The sequence below is a fragment of the Jatropha curcas genome, chromosome 1 (assembly GCF_041381405.1).
Source record: "Jatropha curcas cultivar XTBG-Jc1 chromosome 1, XTBG_Jcur_1.0, whole genome shotgun sequence".
Lineage (NCBI taxonomy): Eukaryota > Viridiplantae > Streptophyta > Magnoliopsida > Malpighiales > Euphorbiaceae > Jatropha > Jatropha curcas.
Window position 1 is genome coordinate 32,582,930 of NC_143151.1, and position 21,407 is coordinate 32,604,336.

At 32.6% G+C, this 21,407-nt stretch overlaps 5 protein-coding genes across 6 annotated transcripts; all 5 read right to left on the minus strand.

The window, feature by feature from the left end:
• Window positions 1-100: 100 nt before the first annotated feature.
• On the minus strand, window positions 101-3,310 carry LOC105631515 (inositol oxygenase 1). Its single transcript, XM_012213658.4, has 11 exons — window positions 3,128-3,310; window positions 2,825-2,930; window positions 2,290-2,371; window positions 1,684-1,888; window positions 1,246-1,305; window positions 1,114-1,166; window positions 889-1,011; window positions 717-786; window positions 550-628; window positions 373-454; window positions 101-296 (listed from the first exon to the last, which is right to left on the minus strand). The coding sequence occupies exons 1-11, from the start codon at window positions 3,162-3,164 to the stop codon at window positions 270-272; spliced, it is 924 nt and encodes a 307-aa protein (XP_012069048.1). The 5' UTR covers window positions 3,165-3,310; the 3' UTR covers window positions 101-269.
• A 2,373-nt stretch (window positions 3,311-5,683) lies between these two features.
• MED6 (RNA polymerase transcriptional regulation mediator-like protein) lies at window positions 5,684-8,727 on the minus strand. Its single transcript, XM_012213657.4, has 5 exons — window positions 8,249-8,727; window positions 7,856-8,030; window positions 7,603-7,672; window positions 6,274-6,380; window positions 5,684-5,993 (listed from the first exon to the last, which is right to left on the minus strand). The coding sequence occupies exons 1-5, from the start codon at window positions 8,482-8,484 to the stop codon at window positions 5,832-5,834; spliced, it is 750 nt and encodes a 249-aa protein (XP_012069047.1). The 5' UTR covers window positions 8,485-8,727; the 3' UTR covers window positions 5,684-5,831.
• Window positions 8,728-9,451: 724 nt separating this feature from the next.
• Window positions 9,452-11,622, minus strand: LOC105631696 (putative F-box/FBD/LRR-repeat protein At5g56810). Its single transcript, XM_012213868.4, has 3 exons — window positions 10,141-11,622; window positions 9,824-9,997; window positions 9,452-9,740 (listed from the first exon to the last, which is right to left on the minus strand). Exons 1-3 carry the CDS (start codon window positions 11,431-11,433, stop codon window positions 9,528-9,530), a joined length of 1,680 nt encoding a protein of 559 aa, XP_012069258.3. The 5' UTR covers window positions 11,434-11,622; the 3' UTR covers window positions 9,452-9,527.
• Window positions 11,623-12,478: 856 nt separating this feature from the next.
• LOC105631695 (aspartic proteinase nepenthesin-2) lies at window positions 12,479-13,975 on the minus strand. The gene has a single exon (XM_012213867.4). The coding sequence runs from the start codon at window positions 13,945-13,947 to the stop codon at window positions 12,538-12,540; it is 1,410 nt and encodes a 469-aa protein (XP_012069257.1). The 5' UTR covers window positions 13,948-13,975; the 3' UTR covers window positions 12,479-12,537.
• Window positions 13,976-16,450: 2,475 nt separating this feature from the next.
• LOC105631694 (basic helix-loop-helix (bHLH) DNA-binding superfamily protein) lies at window positions 16,451-19,599 on the minus strand. 2 transcript variants are annotated; one of them, XM_012213866.4, is made up of 4 exons: window positions 19,127-19,599; window positions 18,764-18,949; window positions 18,413-18,656; window positions 16,451-18,307 (listed from the first exon to the last, which is right to left on the minus strand). In XM_012213866.4, exons 3-4 carry the CDS (start codon window positions 18,635-18,637, stop codon window positions 17,228-17,230), a joined length of 1,305 nt encoding a protein of 434 aa, XP_012069256.1. In that variant the 5' UTR covers window positions 18,638-18,656; window positions 18,764-18,949; window positions 19,127-19,599; the 3' UTR covers window positions 16,451-17,227. The 2 variants fall into 2 exon arrangements, with proteins under 2 accessions (XP_012069256.1, XP_037495401.1); XM_037639473.2 differs by lacking the exon at window positions 19,127-19,599 and having other exon boundaries at window positions 18,764-19,052.
• Between the last annotated feature and the right edge of the window lie 1,808 nt (window positions 19,600-21,407).

Here is a 21,407-nt window from a genome sequence, read left to right on the forward strand (position 1 = left end):
TGTTGATGATGCATTTTTTGGACTTAGTGCAATTAGGGTTCTAATTAATTATTTGCTTTTATTAATTGATTTGGCTTGCATATAAATTGGCTTATTCAGATGGATACTGACTATTAACTTTATTAGTTATAACCAAACTGATATTAAATTGTTACATTCAAGACATAATGTACAAAAATATATAACTACTGCCATTATTTTTCAGAACATTTTTAATTTCTAGTAATTCACTCTCATCTTTCCTAATAGAGCTTCAAGTCTTCCAAGATTCACCATTTTAGCTTTGCTGGGAAGTACTGCATGCAAGATTAGAATTAGGTCATTTAAATTAAAAAAATAAAAAATAAAAATTAATAAATATGGGTTTTTCACCTTATCTATGAGGGAGAGGTAGTAAGGCTTGACCTTTTCCACATCAACTCGAACTTTGCTCTTGCTGTACAGGTCATATTTGCTGCATGGGAAAAAACAGAATTGGAAAAATCAAAATCAAATCACCATTAATTATTAAATTTCAGGACAAATTATATAAATATATGAGATTTTTACTTGAATATTTGAAGCCACTTCAGATTTTCAATATCCTCTTCATTCATCAAGTGTTTGTATGCTCCTGATCTATGTAATGCTGGAAAAAGGAAATTAATAATTCAATTAGAAAGTGATAAGTACAATTTAATTATAATAATTATTTCTTTAATTTTAAATTTAATTACCATAGAATGAATGGTATCTGATAATGAAAAGAGCTGCTGAAGGTAGACTTGTCTTATTCTGCTTGGCCACCTGATAACAAGACACCAAACTCAAATATTCTCAATCATATTTTATAATTTATTTGCATAATTATTAAAATAATAATAATAATTTTTGAAAATGACGAATTACCAAATACATGTAATCATCATGTCCCCATGACATCATCACATTATTTAATCCACATCCTTCTGAGTAAACTCCATATTTAGTATTGTAAGCAGGATTATTAAAGTCAGGATTTTCCTTGAAATACTGTTGACCAAATTAAGAACAAATAATAAATGTTAAAAGAAATTATTTTTATAAGAAGTGCTTAAAATAGATAATTAAGAAAAAAAAAAAAAAGTTAAAGACCTTGTGATGGACTATTGATTCATCAAAAGCACATCCAACAGGGTAAGTGTCACCTGTAAGTAATTGCAATCAAGATTAGCAACTGTAATGGTAATATTTTAATTGATAAAAAATGGTAAAATAATTACTAACCTACGACAGCCCACTGGGCAAGCTCACCAAAGCTGGGATGAAGAAGCACCTTCCCAAGATCTAAATCAAACCAAAAAAATAAAACGAGTTATGAAACCTGCTCATTGTCTGAGCCAAATCAAGTCATGCTCGGTCTAGCCCGACCAAACCAATTGCTCATGCTCAAGCCCATGTCAACGGCCAGCAAGTCCTCTGTAGGCTAGCACAGGGCCAGAGGCCATGCTCAGCCCAACACACAAAAATTTCTATTCATTAGGAGGAGGTATAACGAGCAGAAACGCTGCAAGTTATACAATTTGCGGTAACTCTTCCTAAACTCGTCAAATTAATAAAAATATTTATGGGCGAAAGAATTCAAACTTGAGACTCAAGATCATACCTGATTGGCTTTGCAATTCTATATTTATGAAAAGATGAAAAGTGAAGAAGATTAATTACCATGAATAAGGCCAGTCAAGTGTAGCCAGTCTTCATTAGGATAGTCCTTTCTAATGGCTTCAGCTGTTTGGAGCAAATGCTCAATTTGAGGTTCATCCAAGTCAGGATCACTCTCATCCACTACATTATTAAGAAGTTGACAGCATTCCCATATGCTCATCTCCACTCTGTTCAGCTTTCCATACTCTTCTCTCATCCTTTTCACCTGAATTTCATTATTACATTTCAAAATTATTTATTTATTACTTCAAAATTTATTACTCTTCATTTTGATCTAATACTTTTGAATAAAAATTTTAATTTTAACAATTGAAATCGCTAATCTTTTAATAGAATCAAAAGGTGTTAATCTCGTTTTGGATTGTAGAGCGTGAAGGATTTTAGCCTTTCGTGTGCTCCCTATATAGATCGAACTTGAGTTCTGATCTTTAAAAGGATCAAGACTGTCGGTAAAATAATGTTAACCAAATTTTAATCAGAGAACTTTCGTGTGCTCCACATAGTTCGAACTTGAGTTCTGATCTTTAAAAGGATCAAGACTGTCGGTAAAATAATGTTGAGAGAGAGAAATGAAATGAAATGAAAAATCATAAAAAGTAAGCTCACAAAGTCATAGCTCTGGTTAGTGTGATTGATCCTGTAGAAATTCTCCACACCAGGTTGCCTTTCCCCTTCAGCATCATAATCTCTGTTTCGGACACATATTATTAGATAGATCATTAATGAATTTAATAAAACATAAAAACAACAAAGCATTTTCTTAATTATTCTTCAAAAAAATTATACCTCTTTTGTTTAAATATATCAAATGTACAAGTCAATACCCTTTACTTATTTGGGTTCAAATCTTAATCCTTCACAAGTGTCATGTTATCTGAAATTAAAGTAATTAATTAATTAAGTATTAAATCGAATTGTTCCACAATCTGTCCAAATATTCCATGGTGCCATTAATTCTAAATCTGTAACTTGCGGGAGATACAATTTTATATACCAGCAAAGGAATATTTCCTTGTTAATTTCTTAAAATACTTTTTCAGATTATTTTTCGGTTAGCGTATTAATTAGATCATGAGGTATGATTGGGGCCATAAAAATTTATATTTCATATATTAATGGGAAGAAAAAAAAAAAGAATGACCTAAAAGTTTGGCCAAAAGAGTTGGTATTTGGCACCACAAATCCACCCTCCAACACTACTTCTTCTTTCTCATCAGCATGGATCTTCTTTTCCTCTACCTCAAACTCTGTAATTGGAAGGGTCAAAAATTAAAAAATATAAAAGGTTGCCTTTTTGAAACTCAATATTTCAAGAATCAAGATCTAAAATTTTTCTAAAATAAAACAGCATGTTAAAAAAAAAAGGATCATAAATAAAATATATATTTTTGTGAAAATGAAAATCAAAGAGATAAAAAATAAGAAAAAAAAAGTTACTAATCACCAAATTCAAAGGGAGGTTGCTCAATGAGAATAGTCATCGTGAATGAGGACGGAAACAGAGAATAATTTGGAGAAAGAAAAGAAAATAAGGAAAGAAAGAAAGAAATGAAGCGGTTGCATTGTAGGTAAAGAAAGAAGTAAGTATTTATAATTGGCCGGAGAGCCCTTCCCTGAGAATTCAAAGGTCCCGAGTCCTTACCTGAAAATCCTCACTTATAACTTCTTTCTTGTTATATACTTTATGGCCTTATACGATAATATATCAAAATATTATTATATTTCTACTTTTATTTTACACCATTCACATACACAGTGAGAGTCCCATGCAAGTTGGCAACAGGCACAGTGAGAGAAAGAATACAGCTTTTTTTTTTTTTTTTTACCTGCTTTTTTTTAGAAGAGCTTTTTTTTCCCCTGCCCTTTGTTATATTTTAAGACTATTTTATTCTTTTAGGCGTTTATAATTCATTTAATATATATTTCTTTGATTTATGCGGAAATCCGGTCCGTTGAAATAACACTGAGACTATTCTTTTTCGTTTTTTATGGATCTCAGACCGTTACTTCCTTGCATCTAAACTTTAAAGTCCAAAGTCCTTCCATCAAAATTCTTAAAAAATTTCGAAGCCCTTACAAAAAAATAATTTTATTACATGCGGAGTTGGTAGGATATTTTCACGTGAGGCCCATCTCGAACATATCTATACAGTCATGACTGACTCAGCTTTGGGCTGGACGCCACAATTCAATTCAATCACGTGACCCTCTCCTGGGACCCAGTGACGTGGCATCGAGTCATATGGACAGTGATGTTACCCCGACCCCCACCGGAATCGCCGTGCTTGTCTTTGTAGGCAGTTTCTACGTCCACTCCAGAGTTTCGCTAATGTCACGCAAAGAAAATTATCAAGTGCTACCGAGAGCGCGAATCGTGTCCAAGTAGGACATTCCGGTTCTGACACGTGTAGGTGGTGGCTGGGATGTTGTCTGATCAAATATCTTTGTATCGTTTGTTCTTGTTCTTTGTCTACCTTGTCATGCTGCGCCCAGACAATTTTGTTTCCATTTTCTTATTACTCGATACTAAGTTTAGATTTATATTAAAAAAATATTTATTCATTAATAATATTAAAGTCTAAAAATTTATAGTGATCGAGATAAATTGCGTTGCAAGTCAATTTTGACCGATGATAAGCTACCACTTCCTTCATTTGTTTGTTTTTCTATTTTTCTGTCGGTGGTGAATTTGTCATTTGTGTATGGACGTGTCATACAAAATGATAATAATAATAAAAAAAAAAAAAAGAAAACAAAGAAATAGATAAGGATTTCAGACCGATCATTTTATTTTTATACATGTGTTTTTTCTTTCTCTTAACTGTTTTGCAGAAAGCGTAATAAATAAAATTTAGAGCGAAAATTAATTTTTTGAATAAAAAAATGAAATGTGCCAATAAATCTAATACTGTCTAAATGCAGATTCTAACAAGCTACTTGTACATAGTATGTAATTAAAAAAAAAAGGAAATGAAATGTATTTTGCCTGAATTTTGAAAGTGAAAAACGTAGATCTTCCTGAGATTTTGTGACGGAAGCTCCACTTGGTTCCGTCTCTGGCATTTATTTATCAGCTGATGTTTACAAGACATTGATAAAAATAATATATTTTATAGTATGATATAGTTAAATAACACAGAGAGACTTTTTTTTTCTATGAAAAATAAACCTAAGACGTGTTGAACTTGAAGAGATTAACGATATAACATCAAGAAAGTGTTTAACTTGAACATAAATAATAATATTATAAATTAAATAAGATTGATTGACTTGCCGGTTTGAGTGTTGGACAGGCAGAGTGGTAGCTGTGAGGCTGTGAGCGAGTGGTGAGGCAGTATCAGGAAATATCAAGGGGAAGCTTTTGATTTCCCATGAAAGGACAATGCTTGACGCTGATTTACTACCAGAAATGAAAAAAATAAAAAATAAAAAAAAAAAAACCACAAACATGCCTCACCAGGAAATATCAAGGGGAAGCTTTGATTTCCCATGAAAGGACAATGCTTGACGCTGATTTACTACCAGAAATGAAAAAAATAAAAAAAAAAACCACAAACATGCCTCACCAGGAAATATCAAGGGGAAGCTTTGCTTTCCCATGAAAGGACAACGCTTGACGCTGATTTACAACCAGAAATGGAAAAAATGAAAAAAAACCACAAACATTAAACAACGGCCCAGAATGCTGCCACGTCATCTAATATTATAGACAAAATTCGTGGCAGAAAGACGGTTGATTATATTACATTATGTTCCATTACCACACGCTAAGCATACCCTTAATATAATGTTCTAAACATGAAGACAAGATTTGAATCTGAGGTCCACAGCATAATGTTCCTATTTGCACGTGTCCTTGAACCTGGGAGAGACTAAGCTAAGCCACTATCTAACTTGAATTAGTATCCAACTCCAACAGAGAACTACGCTCGTAGAACAAGCCAACAATGTTAAATACTCCACAAAACCAGATTAGAGTTATTAGGAGATGCAATACGAATTAGACTGAATTTTGAAGAGAATGCATACTCATGTTAACATAGTTCAGTACCACATGTTTGAAAATTAGATACAAGAAAAGTACGAGGTTAGAAAACGGTCTATTTGATTATGCCCTGATAGAAATAAATATAAAAACCCTTTCTGATTCAAAATTTCATCCTTTTGGCAGGACCTTGATCAATGATTGGATCAACAGCAAGAGGTTGTGACTCAGTTCCCTGCTGACTTTCAGCACCTTTCTCTGTGTCCGTACTTGGAACCGGAACATAGCCTTCTGGAAACGGAGGTGGTGGAGGGGCTGGCGGTAACTGCAACACAGGTATCCAAAAGAACAAAACTGTTAAGCTATAGCTTTCCATGGATGAAGATGGACTTCAATATATTATTTCATGAAGAAAAATTCATCAATTAGCTTATTGATAATATCATTTCAACCTTCTTAGATCTGATGTTTTAACCCAACCATATAGGAAAGAAATCTCTCAATGCATACAATGATAAACATAAAATAGACAAATATCATGGTACATAGAGATAGTTACATTATTAATATTATTAATGCAGGGGAAATGAAATCTGAAAAGTTACCTTGCGTTGTAAGGAGGCAAGAATACTATCTATTCGCTTAACTTCCTTGAAGTCAATCAACTCTTTACCAACTTTTGATTCAGAAGTTACACCTTCACCTTCATCAACTGCGTCACAAATAACATAAGAATCAAAACCAATAATGACATAGAATGGCCTTCATTAAAGAAATACTATGGCACATTGAGACACGAAGAGGACAGACAGAGAGAGGTTATGCATATATCATGCTTCAAAGGTACTTTAAATTCATGCTTGGAGAAAAAAATATAGGACCAACATCCAACTAGAGGAGGAAAAATAATATGTTATGAACATTATGACCTTCACCCTCAAAATTGTGGACAATTAACATTCTCAAAGGCAACCATTCTTACTACTAACTATTCAAGAGGCAACCAAAGACAAATTCAGGTACTCCATAATGTTAGTTTGTTACTGGACTAGATGGAAAATCAATTGAATACGGCAAAAAGAAATTACAAGCTACAGGTTACTGAGTTAAGAAAAAAAAATACAAAAAGGTAAGATCATACATAAATTGTTTGAAGAAGCTGAAAAAAAAAAAAGAAAAAAAGAAAGACATCCGCATTAGACACTATTGATCATCAAAATCTACCAGCATGTCATTCAGTCCATGGAGCACTAATCACCCATATAGGAAAGGCTACTAATGCATTCAAAGCGTGTATGCAATAAACACCTAAGTGATCAGAAAATGTTTCCATGGTTCTAGCTTTCTGCCTTAATCCTACTTACAAAATACATCGGCATGCAGTTGATTGAAATTGAAGCTTTGTTTACATATTAGGATTAGGCAGCTAATATGCTTTCAGAAATTAGCCAAATGAGGAATATGTAGAGCTAGGTTATATCATGAGACAACATAAACTGCGGTGCTTCTTAACCTGATAACAGTCATATTTATCATGAATACATCAATAAGCATATTTTTCTTATAGCAAATCTGAAATATAATGGGAAGGAAAGTATTGCACTTGTAAGAAAACTGATTGACAAAGGAATTTACTGTCAGAAACATTATCCATAATCGTGAGTAGAAGTCAGAATATCTTTTTCATTAGGTTCAAAAGTCTGTTGATCAATCCCACATTAACCAGTGAATTACATATGATTAAAATGCAATTAGTTATCTGCATCCATCCATAAACACAAAAATACATTTAGAAAGAAGCAAAAAATTGTGGCTCATCAATCACTTGGAAAACCAACAACTGATAACTGCAACCAGAAAAAGTAAGAGCAGCACTCTCCAAAATGCAAAAGTACTCTCCTAAATAAGTAAAACGAGCAAAGTTAATTCAATACCATATCCAATCTTTTCCAACTTTGAGGCAGCATTAGTAAAGGCTTTTGATATATAATACAAAGCCCGTCCCTGTCACAAGGTTACACTCAATCAATAATGGCTTAGGACCAAAAAACATCAGATTTTCTTCACAAGCTTATCTTATAAAGCTTTTAACATAACATTTAGATCATTTGATAAAAGTAAAATCAACTTATCAACCCCAACTAAGATTATTTGTGACAATTCACAAACAGAAAAACAGAAACTTACAATTCGAGCTGCAAAGACATTGCAAAGCTGTGGTGCTTGGTATATTGATCCATCCAATATATAGTAAGTAAGCATAGGTGTGACCTTCTCAGGACTATCTCTCTTCTGCTTACGAATGACAAAAAGATTGGGCTCCATTACTTCACTCAGCATGTATTCCATGCCCGTCATTTTCCTTTACCAATAGAAAACCAAATTAACTAAAATTTTCATTCTTGAATCTTCTAATACCTCGAAGAAACAATACCTAATCAATTTAATGTCGAAATTTCAAGTTTTGAAACAAAATTACAGATTTTATAGCAAAATTGAAAATTGATCAAACTTTCAGATTCCAAGAGCGACCTACAAAATCACATTGAAACAGAAATAGGTACATAAAGACGTACTTACGAGAGGTGGGAGAGATCGAGAGGGTGAATGGATTGCAATCGCAGCTGCTCATTATTGCAAGTCCAGTCATAGAAAGGGGACAAGGCAAAGTAATCAAATATTAGGTTTCTATCGAGAGGATAAGTGTTCAGCCATAACTGGTCTCTGAAGCATATTCCAGTCATGTCAGTTCCTGGCGGCTGCGGCGGAGCCGGAGGATTTCCCTCGAAGCTTGCTCCCGGCGGCGGCGTTGCCATTTTGCTTGGTATGAGCGCCCGGGCTATGGATCTCCAACAGTATCTCTGGTTTATTGCATTCAGCTCCTGAAGCTGAATATGAAAATTACAATTTATAATTTATTTTAAAATATTGAAAAAAAAATTCACTAATGGGAACGACACCCTAATCTTAATTTTGAAGCATTGCAGCCTCTTCTCGTTCAGGAAATTCAATTTTGAAACTCGAAGAAAACGACCCGCCCCAGTTGCACGAAAACACGAGGTATGATAATTTTTAAAAGTTATATTCACTCGCTTAAAATATAATATACTAAATAAATAAGATATTAATATTTTAAATAAATAAATATAAAATAAAAAAATATTAAATTTTTTATTTCAATGAAAAAAAGCAAATTAAAAAAAAAACACTTCATTTTTATTAGTAATAAAATAAATCTTAGTTGATTAGCTTGGTGTATGAAGTAGTCTCATATACCAAGAGCTAAGTTGCACAAACACAGGATTATGTAGCTTTGGTTAGTTTTTGTTTAATATAGTAAATTTAGCTATTTTTTATTATTTTTAAGTATTATTCAATATTTATAAATCTTATATTTTTAATTATATATCTTAAAATATATTTAAAAATATTATATATATATAAAATATTAGGTTGAACTGTATAAAATCCGATCAAACATTTTGGTTCACTGAACTCCTATCCTTATCGGTTCAGCGATCGGTCTAATTCTCAGAACATTATTTCAAAGAAACATTCAATTTTTTGGATTATTTAGCCCCAATTAGTTATTATTATTTTTTTTAGATTAAAAGATTAATAAATGATAAGTCTTCTTTTTTATTGCTTTGTATGTGAGTCAAAGACCAAGTCTAGGTTAATATTTTTTTTTTGATTCATTAGGAGAAGTCTATGTTAATATTAATTATGAAGATGGTATATTTTTATTAAACCAAATAAAACCATATGTGTATATATATTGTAGTACATGAAAAAAAAAAAAAAAAAGTAGAAAGAATTGGATCAAATGAACTGAAATCAGAGAAGAAAATTTTCCCTTTCACCATATTAATTCAAAAATAACTTGCACGTTTGCTCTAAGAGTTGGCAATGACTCGAATGCAAACCCTTCATCAAACTCAAATTCCTTAACCTTGTCATTAATCCCGATCTTCATCTTAACATCTTTTAAGAGATGGCGCCAGCACCACTTCAATTCACAAGAACACTGCTCAATTTCTTCCATGTTTGTAAGGAGAGTCTCGCAAAGGAACTGTAAAAGAAAATGCCAGATTAGAGATCACTTCACAAATTATCAGACCAAACGAAAAGATTACAATGCAAAATATTAAGTACCGCAATGAAATCTATGTTGCTTTTGGATCCCTTCACATATAGAGCTGTTGGGTGAGCACACCATAATAATCCATTCAAAAGAGCTGAATAACTCATTCTCGAGTTCAAAACTTCTATCTCTACACGTTCAACTTTGGATGGTTGAAGATCTTCTGTCCATGGATCGAATTTAATCTTCAAATAAAAGCAAAAAAGAAGACAAAACTATGATCAGCAGAAACAACACACAACATGACTATATAAACATATATGGAAGAGGAATATATATATATATATATATATATATATAGCGAAGAGCATTGAATCTTTTGATATACCTGAGAAGAGCCGAGCCGTAGATTCAAAACTTGATGTTTGTGGAACGTTTGAAAGAGATAATTCCTCAATCTACGAAACCACATGGTGTCCAGATACATTCCTGTGTCTAAAAAGAGACGAGCAACTTGTAGACTTGGACTGTTTATTGGATAGGAAAGAGGTAGACTTCTATTATTCTTGTATTCGTACGATTCAAGGTTTGGAGCATCAATCTTAATTAAATATACATCCTCATGAAAATGGACCAAACTTAAGCTCTTCAGCTGATGACGGCTTGAAATTTCGACTTTTCGAGAAGTAGGAAAATATTTTAAATGCAAGGTCTCAAGCTGATCGAATTTATCAAGAATTTGCTGAATCCATAGGCTACTAATGTCTCTATTAGCACTTACTTTCAAATGTTTCAGATCCTTACAACCATTTAAATTCGGTAAAGAATAACCAGACACTTTAAAGATAAGAAGTTGAACATTTGATGCTTCAAAGGCAACAAATGTGTTTGAGTTAGAAATTAGACTAACCTTAGTTAACTTGGGAAGGTTAGGAATGCATAATAAATCGTCTAATCCTCGACATTCTTTCATATATAATTCCTCGAGGAAAGGGCAAGAAGACAAAAGCTTTTCTGCCACCCTTTCTTCAGCATAAACTCTTATCAGAGAGAGATTTTGCAAGCAAGGAAAATTCAGATTGACGAAAAATAGTAAGTTATCAGGCAATGCAAAACCTTGTAACTTCAATGTAGATAATGATTGAGCCAGAAAGGTTGTAGCAGGTAAATTAACACATGGGTGTCTGAGATTGGTTTTCATGTCTAGGTGTTTGATGTGTTTCTTGGCGACGAGTCTCATCCATTGTTTCATGTGAGAAAACAAATCATAACTAGTTACAGCGTGAACAGCTGCGTGCAGATGTAGCACGAAAGTCTCAATTTTCACTTCGTTGATAACATCTTCGAGCTTTTGCAATGAATCATCAATGAATTTTAAGAACCTATCTGCTTTTTCTTTTGCTACCAAATTTTCGTTACGTAACCTTCTTTGGAAAGATAAATATTTGAATTCAAAATTCTCTATTGGGATAGAATTCCATAAACGCCGCCATGATTTCGACAAAAGGCTTATGTGAAGTGCATCTATTGGCGGCAACAACAAGAAGATTTGGAGCATGAGGGGTTCAGGCAGCGCAGATAACCTGTCAGTTGAACTAATAATGGCGTCTTCGCCTTCTGCTTCTACTTTGATTCTCTTTTGCCTATTCCGTTCAAATCTTTTTGACTTTCGCTTTCCCATGATTAACTAGAAAGAGGGCTTGCTCTATTTTGGGTTTCTAAGATTTTAGCTACTCTTATATATCTTGATTTCACGGTCAGTTCCTATTCCTAAAAGGATTGGGTTAACGCGTACAGAAGCAAAGTTGGAATCGTTTTGAAGGAAACCGACCAGCAACAACATAAATATTCTGTGTTTTTGTGCAATTTTTAGGCATTGTTTTTCTCTTTGATTTGCAAATTATTAAGCAATAAATCAAGAATTTGGAGATTCAAAATGCATTAGTCTTTTAACATTAACCAACCTGCCATCTGCTGTTAATTTCTAGAGCTTGGGATGTAAGGAATATAAAAATTATTTATAATTAATCCACTATAAAATCTCCCTTAAGAGAGTATTTAGTGTCGCTCAAGATAGCTCATAAGCTGACTGTTCAATCAAAAATCTGCAGATAAATAGAGACGAAGATCCTCATGCGAATGGTATCAAAATGTTCAAAATTTAGGGATCACAAGGGGTGGGTTTTCAAATAGCCATATCCGTCCTGTGAGATTAAAATATATACTTGCCCTTAGCAGTATGGCTTCGAGTTAGATTTTGTTAAAAAATAAATTTAAAAATAGAGAATATAAGATTAACATATAATAAAAGAAAAAATTAAATGGCAAGGTATTTGGGAAATTGGGTTTTATTTTTTAAAACTCATATCTACTCTCTTTAAATAGAACTGGGTTTTTACTCACCCATCTGAAGTTGATTTGGATTGGTATCTAATGGAGGAGGGTGATTTTAATATTGGAAAAATGATTTCAATAAAAAATGAAATACTACAATTTAAATTAAATATATAGAAAAATAATTTCTATTAAACTTGTGGAAGTCTACCTTTTTTTCTGTAAATATTTTAAAAAATTTCCAAAATGCATTTCAAATAGCCAATTTGTTCATGATGTTAAGGTAACCTATTTGACATCAAGTTTCATATAGTTTATGCTATTTAATTAATATATGCATTCTTTATAGATATATATGAAGAAAAAAGAAAACTTGAATGCCATCATCAATATTAAAAAAAGGGTGGATGGATCATATTTATTATAAATTCAAAGATAAACAAGGCAAACTTCAAGCATTATGAGCACAATCCTCAGGACCAAAATGCAATTGCATATGTTGAGTGTCATAAATCACACGCTGGTCTGCTTGTTGGCGTGCTCCGATAATGGTCAATCCATTTGTTGCTTTGTACATCGCCAAGCAAAAAAATTTATAAAACCGGCCATGTTCACCAAGCACATACAGATTCTCTGGCCTCACTTCAATATCACCCCCTTCAAAATGAAATGTGATTCTCGGAAGCTGTCCGAACCCTGCAGAGTCTGGCCTTTCAAAGCAAAGATTGAAGCCATACAATTCATCAACTAGTTGAAATCCCGGTTTGTGTTCAAAGTAATCTATCATTGCTGTTTTCAGCATATTGAAAGGGCGCTCAGCAATAAAAGAGCATCCACTTCCTGAGTCTATGACACATCCTAGACTACCACTATTTCCTCTTTCGAAAAATCGCTCAGGGATGTGTAGTCGGTTTCCTGCAAGGCTCATATCCTTTAACTTTAAGAAGTAACCATGTGCATCGTGGTGAGTCAACAACCTTGTTGTATGTAAATGTTGTCTTGATCTTGGTATGTCTGAACCAAATCTTAACAAACTAGGAGGCACATCACCATTGTCATTGGTTTGTGGCAGACAATATGAGAAACGACCATCCGTCAGATGCCTCGTTTGATCTATAAAAGAATAATAGAGTCGAGTCACTCCCAAACCCAAATAACCAGCCATTCTGTTTTCTCTACTGGTAACGAAATCAAAATGTTTTTGGTCAAATCCACAGCCAAATATCAGTTCAATACTTTCTTCGCGACCATGCCCAGCACTCGAACCAAAAGTGAACGTATCATGTGCAAGAGTCCCTGTTGTTTGGGCTTGATCTTGATATTCAATAAAATAAGTACAAAACTTGCCATTACACCTATGTGAAGTGCAATACCGATGGTCATTGCAAGGTACAGGGCGATAAGTAAAAGACCTACTACTTGGAAAAAGAGGTTCTGCTTGGGGAAAACAATGGTGGCCTGAGCTTGCGCAATCTTCGCATTGTAGCCATGTGAGATCACTACCAGTATCAAACATGAGAAAATATTGAATATGATGAGGGTTTCGATCATGGAACGTTCCGACGGATACTTGTACCATGTGGATCGACATAGGTTGAACTTGGACCTGACCGCGAATTGTCTGAGGAAATGATGCATTTTGTTCTGCGTGAGAAAGGTAATAGGCACGGGCTTTTGATTGAAGACCAAGCCTTTGCAATTTCTCAACATGGGTAAGGTTTCCATTGTAGTAAGGAGAGTTTGGAGAGTCAATGTGTATGAGATCCAAGGTAAAGCCTGAGCTGAAACTTCCTGTAATAATAGTAAGAATGCTTGTTAGAAATAGAATTTGAAATGAAAGCAGCATAAAAACTTTGGCCATGACTGTTTGCTGCTGTAACTCAAACAATTTGGTTTGGCCACTGCTTTATAAACTACATAGACTTTGGAGGCATGAAATGAGAATCTAGCTAGCTCAATTTTTGGTAATTCACATTTAAACAATATCTTCTTCTTTTCTGATATATATGATACTTAATGTATCCGCATCCAGATACATTTCATCAGATTCATACAGTAGATCTGCACATACAATTTGGCAAAATGGTTTAATCAGAGAGCAGCCAAAAAATTCATGAGAAGATGTATTTGGATGAAGATTATTGAATTTGAGATTTCATTTGAGTTAACTTTCCAGTTGCATGCACGGCTAAAGTCACTTTATTTAGATTTGATTCCACAAGTAAAATGGTTTTTTTCAAAAAGGCATTCTGAACATTCATGAGGAGATCTATTAGATGAGAGGATAGTTTATGGAGTCAAGTTATCAGTTGATGCTGCAAAACGACAAGTAGTTTTGCTCGATTTCCGGAACGACACTTGCATGTTAGGCTCATCTAAAGAAATAAACAGAGAACGGGAATTCCAAGTAGAGAAATTTATTAGGCTTTTTTTTTCCTTTGTTATTATCTATATAGGTCTTCTGTGGAACGATCACTCAAATGGATCCACTTTTCTAGTATTGGGCTTGGGCTAATGTGGGCTTTGTTACGTAAATTAACTCAACGAGGTGAACCATCGTCCGTCTATTTTCAGGTTTGCTTCAGAAAATCGCTCTCACACTGGAGAGGAAACATTTCTCTAAACAACTTATTTTTCTTTTCCGTTATAGGAGGAAAAGTTTCCATCACCTTAGAAAACTTCCTTTCATAAAAACAACCTATCCTTGTAGTTTGAACGAGGACCTACAATTTGCAAAACATTTAAAAATTTGCCTTTCTTCAAGAACTAATACATAGTTCATTGAACAAAGCAAAATAGAAAAAAATATATATTATTATTATATATAAAGAAATTAATAAATACATAATTCTAAGATTGATAAGTTGTAATGTAACGTAATATAAATGTAAATAAATTATTAATATATATAATGTTTAAACTAAAAATATTTTTAGTTATATTACGTTATGCGTCACAAAACATAATTAAAATTCTCAAACATCGTAGCTAAAATCGCAATTATAAAAATGACTCAAATGCCATTAAAGTTAAATTCATTAGTAATACAACTTCTATTTTTATTGTGATTAGACACATTAATGGTATCAGTTTAATAAGAAAAGTAAAATTATTTGAAATCAAATTTAAATTTCAATAAATAAAATTTTCTTTTTCTGTACATATATATATAATTAGAAAAAAAAATGAAATAGAAATACTAATAAATAACCAAGTCATATTTATTGGTTGCAATAAGCAAAAGAATATATTATGTTATCTTCCCTTTAAATCGCCATCCACTAGAAAGCAAAAAAAAAAAAAAATCAATCATTCAAATCCTACAAGAAAAAAATAGGGGTAAAAAGAAAAAAAAAGGTATAGATCAAGTCAACATTGTCGTGCCTAGTGACAATTTCTGATTGAAGACCAATAATTAAAGGGGTTCATATCGATTTTTTTTTTTCTTTTTCCTCTAGAACGTTGTAACAAATTAATGAAGGTTCCTTATATATATATATATATATATATATGAAAGCTTTAAAGAAGGTAGAGATGGCTAGCTTAGCTTGCTCGTCGCTTGGTGCTATGGTTGAGCCAATGGAAAATGTAGCTGTCCATAACAAAACAACCATATCCTCAACTGTTTAAGAAATAGTCAAATTTGCAAGTTGAGAATGGCTACAAAATACAAGTATTCATGATTTTTCTATACACGCAAATTTGTTATTTTGGGACATCTCTCTTCTAAGCTATGGCATTTTGTCAAATAGAGAGAGAGAGAGATCTAGGTTCCTTTCACAACAGAATGTCTAAATATAGCAAATGTAATCCCAACCACACATATTAAAACACTCTCTTCCTTCCAATCAAAACCTATACCTATTTAATTGGAAAAAAAAAATTTTGACTTAAAAATCAATCATGTCCAAGAATTAAATTTTCCTAGTTCGCCTATAAATGAAACAATCGAAAAACAGATTTTTTAATATTGTTTACACTTGATCGTTTTCTTTTCCGATAAATTGTTAGAAATATCTTTATTTTAATAGAATATTATTTTTTATTAGTTTAATCTATAGATAAGTCTATAAACTGAATTTAAATATATTAATTCTTTTATTAAACATATATATCAAAGGAGAAAAAGATATAAAGGTAGAAAATTCGATGGATATTGAGTTCAATCCCAAGACTTGTGAAAGGATTTTGTTTTTATAAATCTTTTAATTTAAACATAAACAACCAATTCTTTTATTAAATAAAAAATAAATATATAAGACAAAAGGCAAAACTGCCAAATTTATATATAATAAACCCACTTCGACACCATCATAATCATAATGAATATATCATTAGCTTGATAAAATACTAGGAATCACAAAATTAAAAATGGAGAAAATGGTTTTGTAAGTATAAAAAATAGAACCACCTGCCAAAAAAGAAGCATAAACATGTGCAAAGCAATGAGGTTCGGGGTGATTTTCAAGGGCACGCTTTGGATTGAATCAAGGAGACAGGACCACTGACTGGACCTCACAATTCTTAAGAGAATGTCTTACATTGATTAGCTACAAATTTTAGATTAAAATAAACATCATAAAGATCTCCAAGCAAAGTAAGGTTTAAGTACATTGAATACATTAAACAAACTATTAAAACAGAAGCTAATAAAGTGATAATCACTTTCTAGCCCTTGATCTTAATCATAGGTGTTATAATTGCTTTGCCTTTCTGTATGTAACAAAAAAGGCAGTGATATACCTAAACTATTTTACTATTTGCACTGTCATTTTCTCCCACAATTCCAATAATTCCACTATTTTTTATATGGTGGAATTAGCAAAAACAGTAGAGAAGATGGAACTACACAAAAGTTACTCTTTTCCTTGTTTGCTCTTGGACAAGGTGGATGTAATGATGATAATAATTAGGAAACCTATCATTAGTGGAAAGCTTTTAACTCTTTGGGTCACAGAAATGTAATGATGAAGATTATGAGTAAGGATCTTGGATTAGCTTTTTTGTACTTGTTTTTTAGGCTAGAAAATGGGCTTTGGATCCTTAATCAAATCATTGGAGATGGAAATGATGATAACTAAATCATGATTAAGGGATCCATTATTGTAGTGGGTTTTTTTTTTTTTTTTTAAATTAGCTTTTCAACTCTGAGGGTGGTGAATATGATTAGGGTTTTGAAGTGGAAAGTGAGTCTGCATGGGAAAATTAGTGTGGTTATTGAAAGGTAAAGAAGAGAAAGCAATGTTTGTTGGTGGACAATTAACTGAGTCAAGTTTGTGGCCAATATTTTCTAGTGCTTTGACTTGTGACCTTAAGAACTTAAGATAATTTGCAGCCTCATCGAGCATTGATGCAGTGTCCATCTTGCTTCCTCCTGGGACCAGCCTCTGCAAAACCCTAATTCTTTCACTTATTCGTTCTCTTCTTTGCCTTGCAGCCACTGTTTGTGGATCAGTTGATATTCTAACATTCTTTCTTTTTGGCTTCTCCACTATTTCCAAGCCTAAATTGACTGGCCTAAAAGCTGCAGCTCTATAAATCATTTCCTTCATTTGTGCAATTGCTTCCGGATCAGGCTCTTGATCAATTACTGAAGAAGATACTGAAGAACTCGGTTGCTGAAAGTTGATATTCGATGGGCCTGGGCGCTTATCTGATGATGATCTCTGTCTTTTTATTGGCTTTGATGGGTTTTCAGAAATGAGCCTAAAGCCACCTTCTGTAGCAGAACAATCATGTTGTAGAAGATCAAAATAAGTATATTTATCATTGTTGCTTCTCTTTGTTGGAACTTGTGAGCATTTTTTATCTGAACAAGTACTCTGAGAAACAGATTCGTCGAGCTCACTTATTTTGTAATGCACTTCTTTGTTTCTTGTATTGGAAGTATTGTTTTCGGATTCTCCAGATGAAACTGCACTATTATTATTATTTCCAAATGTCCACAAATTTTTTCTACAATCAGAGAAGATCATAGAAATCCCATCGTCTTCTACTGATGTGTCGGTGTTGCTATTAGTAGCTGAGAGTAAGCAATCAAGAGATTCAAGAGAAACAGATTTTGGAACACCGTTACCCTTTCTATTTGGTAACCCGCCATTGATGATTCTTGATTGATCATTACTCATGCCAAAACAAGTCGTAGCGTAAGGAGAAGAGTATAATTCTTGAGTTGATTTTGCAAGAACTGTACCTGCAACTATTCTTGTAGTCTCTTGGCGCTGCAATTAATTATTAGATTCAAAATTAGAGACTACATTGATTTTATATGGAGTCAAAATCAAGAATTGGCTAGAGTAATTTCAAGAATCATTAATGTCACTTACTCTTTGATCAGAATTTGAATTGATCTTTTGAAGGTCTTGAAATTGATTGAAGATATCTTCTGTTAGATCTATCTTGTCACCAAAAGGGCAGGAATTTGAATTAGAAGCAATCAAGCTTTCTTCATTTTCTTGATTGCTCCACAGAGGTATTGCATGTTGTGGATTGCTCCACAAAGCTGATGTGTTTGTAAGGACTTGTGAATCATCCCATCCCAAACTATCCATTGATCAATCCTCTCTACGCCTATAAATCAAGAAATGTATAAATATCAAGAATCAAGAAAAGCTCAAAAAATAAATCAAGAATTGATATGTCAAATCTCAAAACAAAGAATATACAAATATAAATACCAGTTATGATTCCAGATCCAACAACTGCCAGCCAAGTAAGAACGGCAAAGAAGCCACCAGTTGGAAATATTTTTTCTTTATAAAATTGTAAATAATGGAGACAAACTTGGAACAAACGGCCTCAGCTCTGTCTATAATCTCTGTACTTGCACTAACCAACCCTCTTTAATTTCTGAACCATGAAAACTGTGATCACGAACAAAACAGCCATCGCCTAACGTCAGTTTTAGCAACTAATATTTGTCAGCAAGCATTCCATATAATAAAGACAAACAATTCCCACCAAGAAATTCAAGAAACTGGTTTCAAGAGAACTTAAATGTGCATAGAAAGTTAACAGAGAAATAAATTAAGCTCCTTTACCTTGAACTATATACTATGGACGATGATGACGATGTTAATGACCAAATGTTGATACAGTGTTATGGCTTGCAAAAGGGCATATATGCTTATATAGATAGGAAAAAATGTAAGGCTGAATACTATAATACTAAAAAGAAATTGCTAATAGTACTTGAACATGTAAAATATGAGAAAATATATAATAAAAGAAGCCCCAGAATAAAATATATATAGTTGCAACAGTTGAAAGAGGTGTAATGGGGTTTGAAAAAAGATAAGGCTTTTTGGTCAGTTTGGTGGATATGTAAGAGTATATTTTTTGCAGATGGGGAGCATGAGATTTCAGAGAAGCTTATATTAATATATATATATATTATATATATATATTGAATATTGAATGTTTAACTGATTAATTATTTTAGATTTTTATAATGTAGAAGTGGGGGAAAAGCTCTGACTACCCTTTTCGGTTTTGGTCATGCTCTTCCATGCGCACTGTGAAGTTTCTGTAAAATTTGCAGAAGTGAGTGAGAGAATGAGAGGCAGAGCATCTTTTGACAGTGCCACTTTCTCCTCCTTATAAAGGCTAAAGCTTTTCGTTAATCATAGTTTTAATCATGACAATCAAAATTACTGTTTTCACTTTCTACTCCATGCACCTTCCTTTTCACTTTGTCAAATTATGTGTAATCATAACATATATGGCTAATAATAGATTAAACCATAATTAATTAATTTTGGCTGCTAGACGTTTTCTTGGATCTAGTTGTGTTTTTCTTTTTATTTCCCCTGAGATTTCATAATTAGCTACTGTATTTTCTTGAATCTTTTTATGCATTAATGTCAAAAAGGGCATGTGGTTAATTGTTATTTGCTTGTACTTTTCAACCAAAAGGAGAAACAGGGACAGTTATTCCACACCTGTACCATGAAAAATTACACTTACGAACCCGACAAAAGAACCTAACCATATCAGTATCAAATTTAAGAATAAATCAAGTTAGCTTTAACCATGATTCTTAAACTCTTATGTCTTGAAAATAAATTTAGCACTATTAAGGATTATTTAATTTAGCAATAATCGAACCATCAGCAGCCAGCTGCCGTGTTTCTCGAAGCGAATGGAGATTAATCGAGTTACATGAATTATTAAACGGACATAGATTTGAATAGTTGAAGATGCTATTTTGGAGATGAAAACTAGCGGTGGGGAATTTAATGATATATATATATATATATATATATATAAAAGGATGTTGGCAGGCAAGCAAAGGCAGTCAGAGAAAGAAGAAATAGAGCAATTAGGTTGTGGAATTTTGTCCCTCGTAAAAGCTCTTCCCCCTTTTTCAGTTTGATATTAAAAAATAGTGTTAAATAGCAGAAAAAGAGAGAGGTATCTAACTGGGTTCTGAGTCCTACCCACATGCATCCCATCATTACACAGCTCAGTGAATGGGCTCCCCTCGGTATTTTTTTTTTTTTGCTTCTTTTTCCCAACATTAACCACCTCTCATTCTCAACTCTCATGTTTTTTCTTACAAATGTTTCCAGAAATCTATAAAATACATATATCTAATTCAACATTGTTTTACAAAAACTGCACTCGCAAAGCACAAGTTAACCACAATTCGGTTTCTAGATTCTAGATGCAGATAAGAATTTTTTTTTTTTTTTTTTTTTTGAATTCTTTGGTCCCCATTTCAATGATCAAAACCATAAATATCGACTATTAATTTGTAAATGCAATTTACATATCTATTTTTAATGTAAATTTTGAAGTTTTAAGGTCATTTGATTAAATAGATATACTTTTTATTTTATCGATAAAAAACCAATGAGAAATTTTATTTTTTTCATTTACTAATTCTGTAATTTCAATATGAGTGTCGACTCGAGCCTCAAAGTAAACTTTATGCATCAGGTTTAAGAGTTAGAATTATTACTGTTGAGAAGAATATTTATCTGAATGTCATATTTTGTTTGAACGTAAAAATATATGCAAACAAAAAAAATTAATAAATCTAATATATACTCGATACATGCAGCAAATTTAAATTTTGCGAATACATGATTAACCTCAACATATTTAAATCTAATAATGCTAAATATAATTACTTCAAGGAAATTTGTGTAATATTATTATTCAATATTTTTTTTGAATATGTTAAAAGAATTGCAACGATTGAATATTTGTTAGGTAATTGAAAAATATTTAAACTTCTTTTTTTTTTTTAAAGGAAATCTTTAAACTTCTATTTAATAGCTAATATATTTATACATTTATATAAATTAAAAGTTGAAA

Coding starts and splice junctions, on each gene's coding strand:
- LOC105631515 (XM_012213658.4), bottom strand. CDS start 3,164: ATGACTATTCTCATTGAGCAACCTCCCTTTGAATTTG. Junction 2,931..3,127: donor GCAACCTCCCTTTGAATTTG/GTGATTAGTAAC, acceptor TTCCAATTACAG/AGTTTGAGGTAGAGGAAAAG. Junction 297..372: donor ACCTCTCCCTCATAGATAAG/GTGAAAAACCCA, acceptor TCTTGCATGCAG/TACTTCCCAGCAAAGCTAAA.
- LOC105631694 (XM_012213866.4), bottom strand. CDS start 18,637: ATGGATAGTTTGGGATGGGATGATTCACAAGTCCTTACAAACACATCA. Junction 18,308..18,412: donor ATTCAAATTCTGATCAAAGA/GTAAGTGACATT, acceptor AATTAATTGCAG/CGCCAAGAGACTACAAGAAT.
- MED6 (XM_012213657.4), bottom strand. CDS start 8,484: ATGGCAACGCCGCCGCCGGGAGCAAGCTTCGAGGGAAATCCTCCGGCT. Junction 7,673..7,855: donor ATGTCTTTGCAGCTCGAATT/GTAAGTTTCTGT, acceptor ACCTTGTGACAG/GGACGGGCTTTGTATTATAT. Junction 6,381..7,602: donor GTTGGAAAAGATTGGATATG/GTATTGAATTAA, acceptor TTTGTGACGCAG/TTGATGAAGGTGAAGGTGTA.
- LOC105631696 (XM_012213868.4), bottom strand. CDS start 11,433: ATGGGAAAGCGAAAGTCAAAAAGATTTGAACGGAATAGGCAAAAGAGA. Junction 9,998..10,140: donor TACGGCTCGGCTCTTCTCAG/GTATATCAAAAG, acceptor TTTTATTTGAAG/ATTAAATTCGATCCATGGAC. Junction 9,741..9,823: donor GCAACATAGATTTCATTGCG/GTACTTAATATT, acceptor TTTCTTTTACAG/TTCCTTTGCGAGACTCTCCT.
- LOC105631695 (XM_012213867.4), bottom strand. CDS start 13,947: ATGGCCAAAGTTTTTATGCTGCTTTCATTTCAAATTCTATTTCTAACA.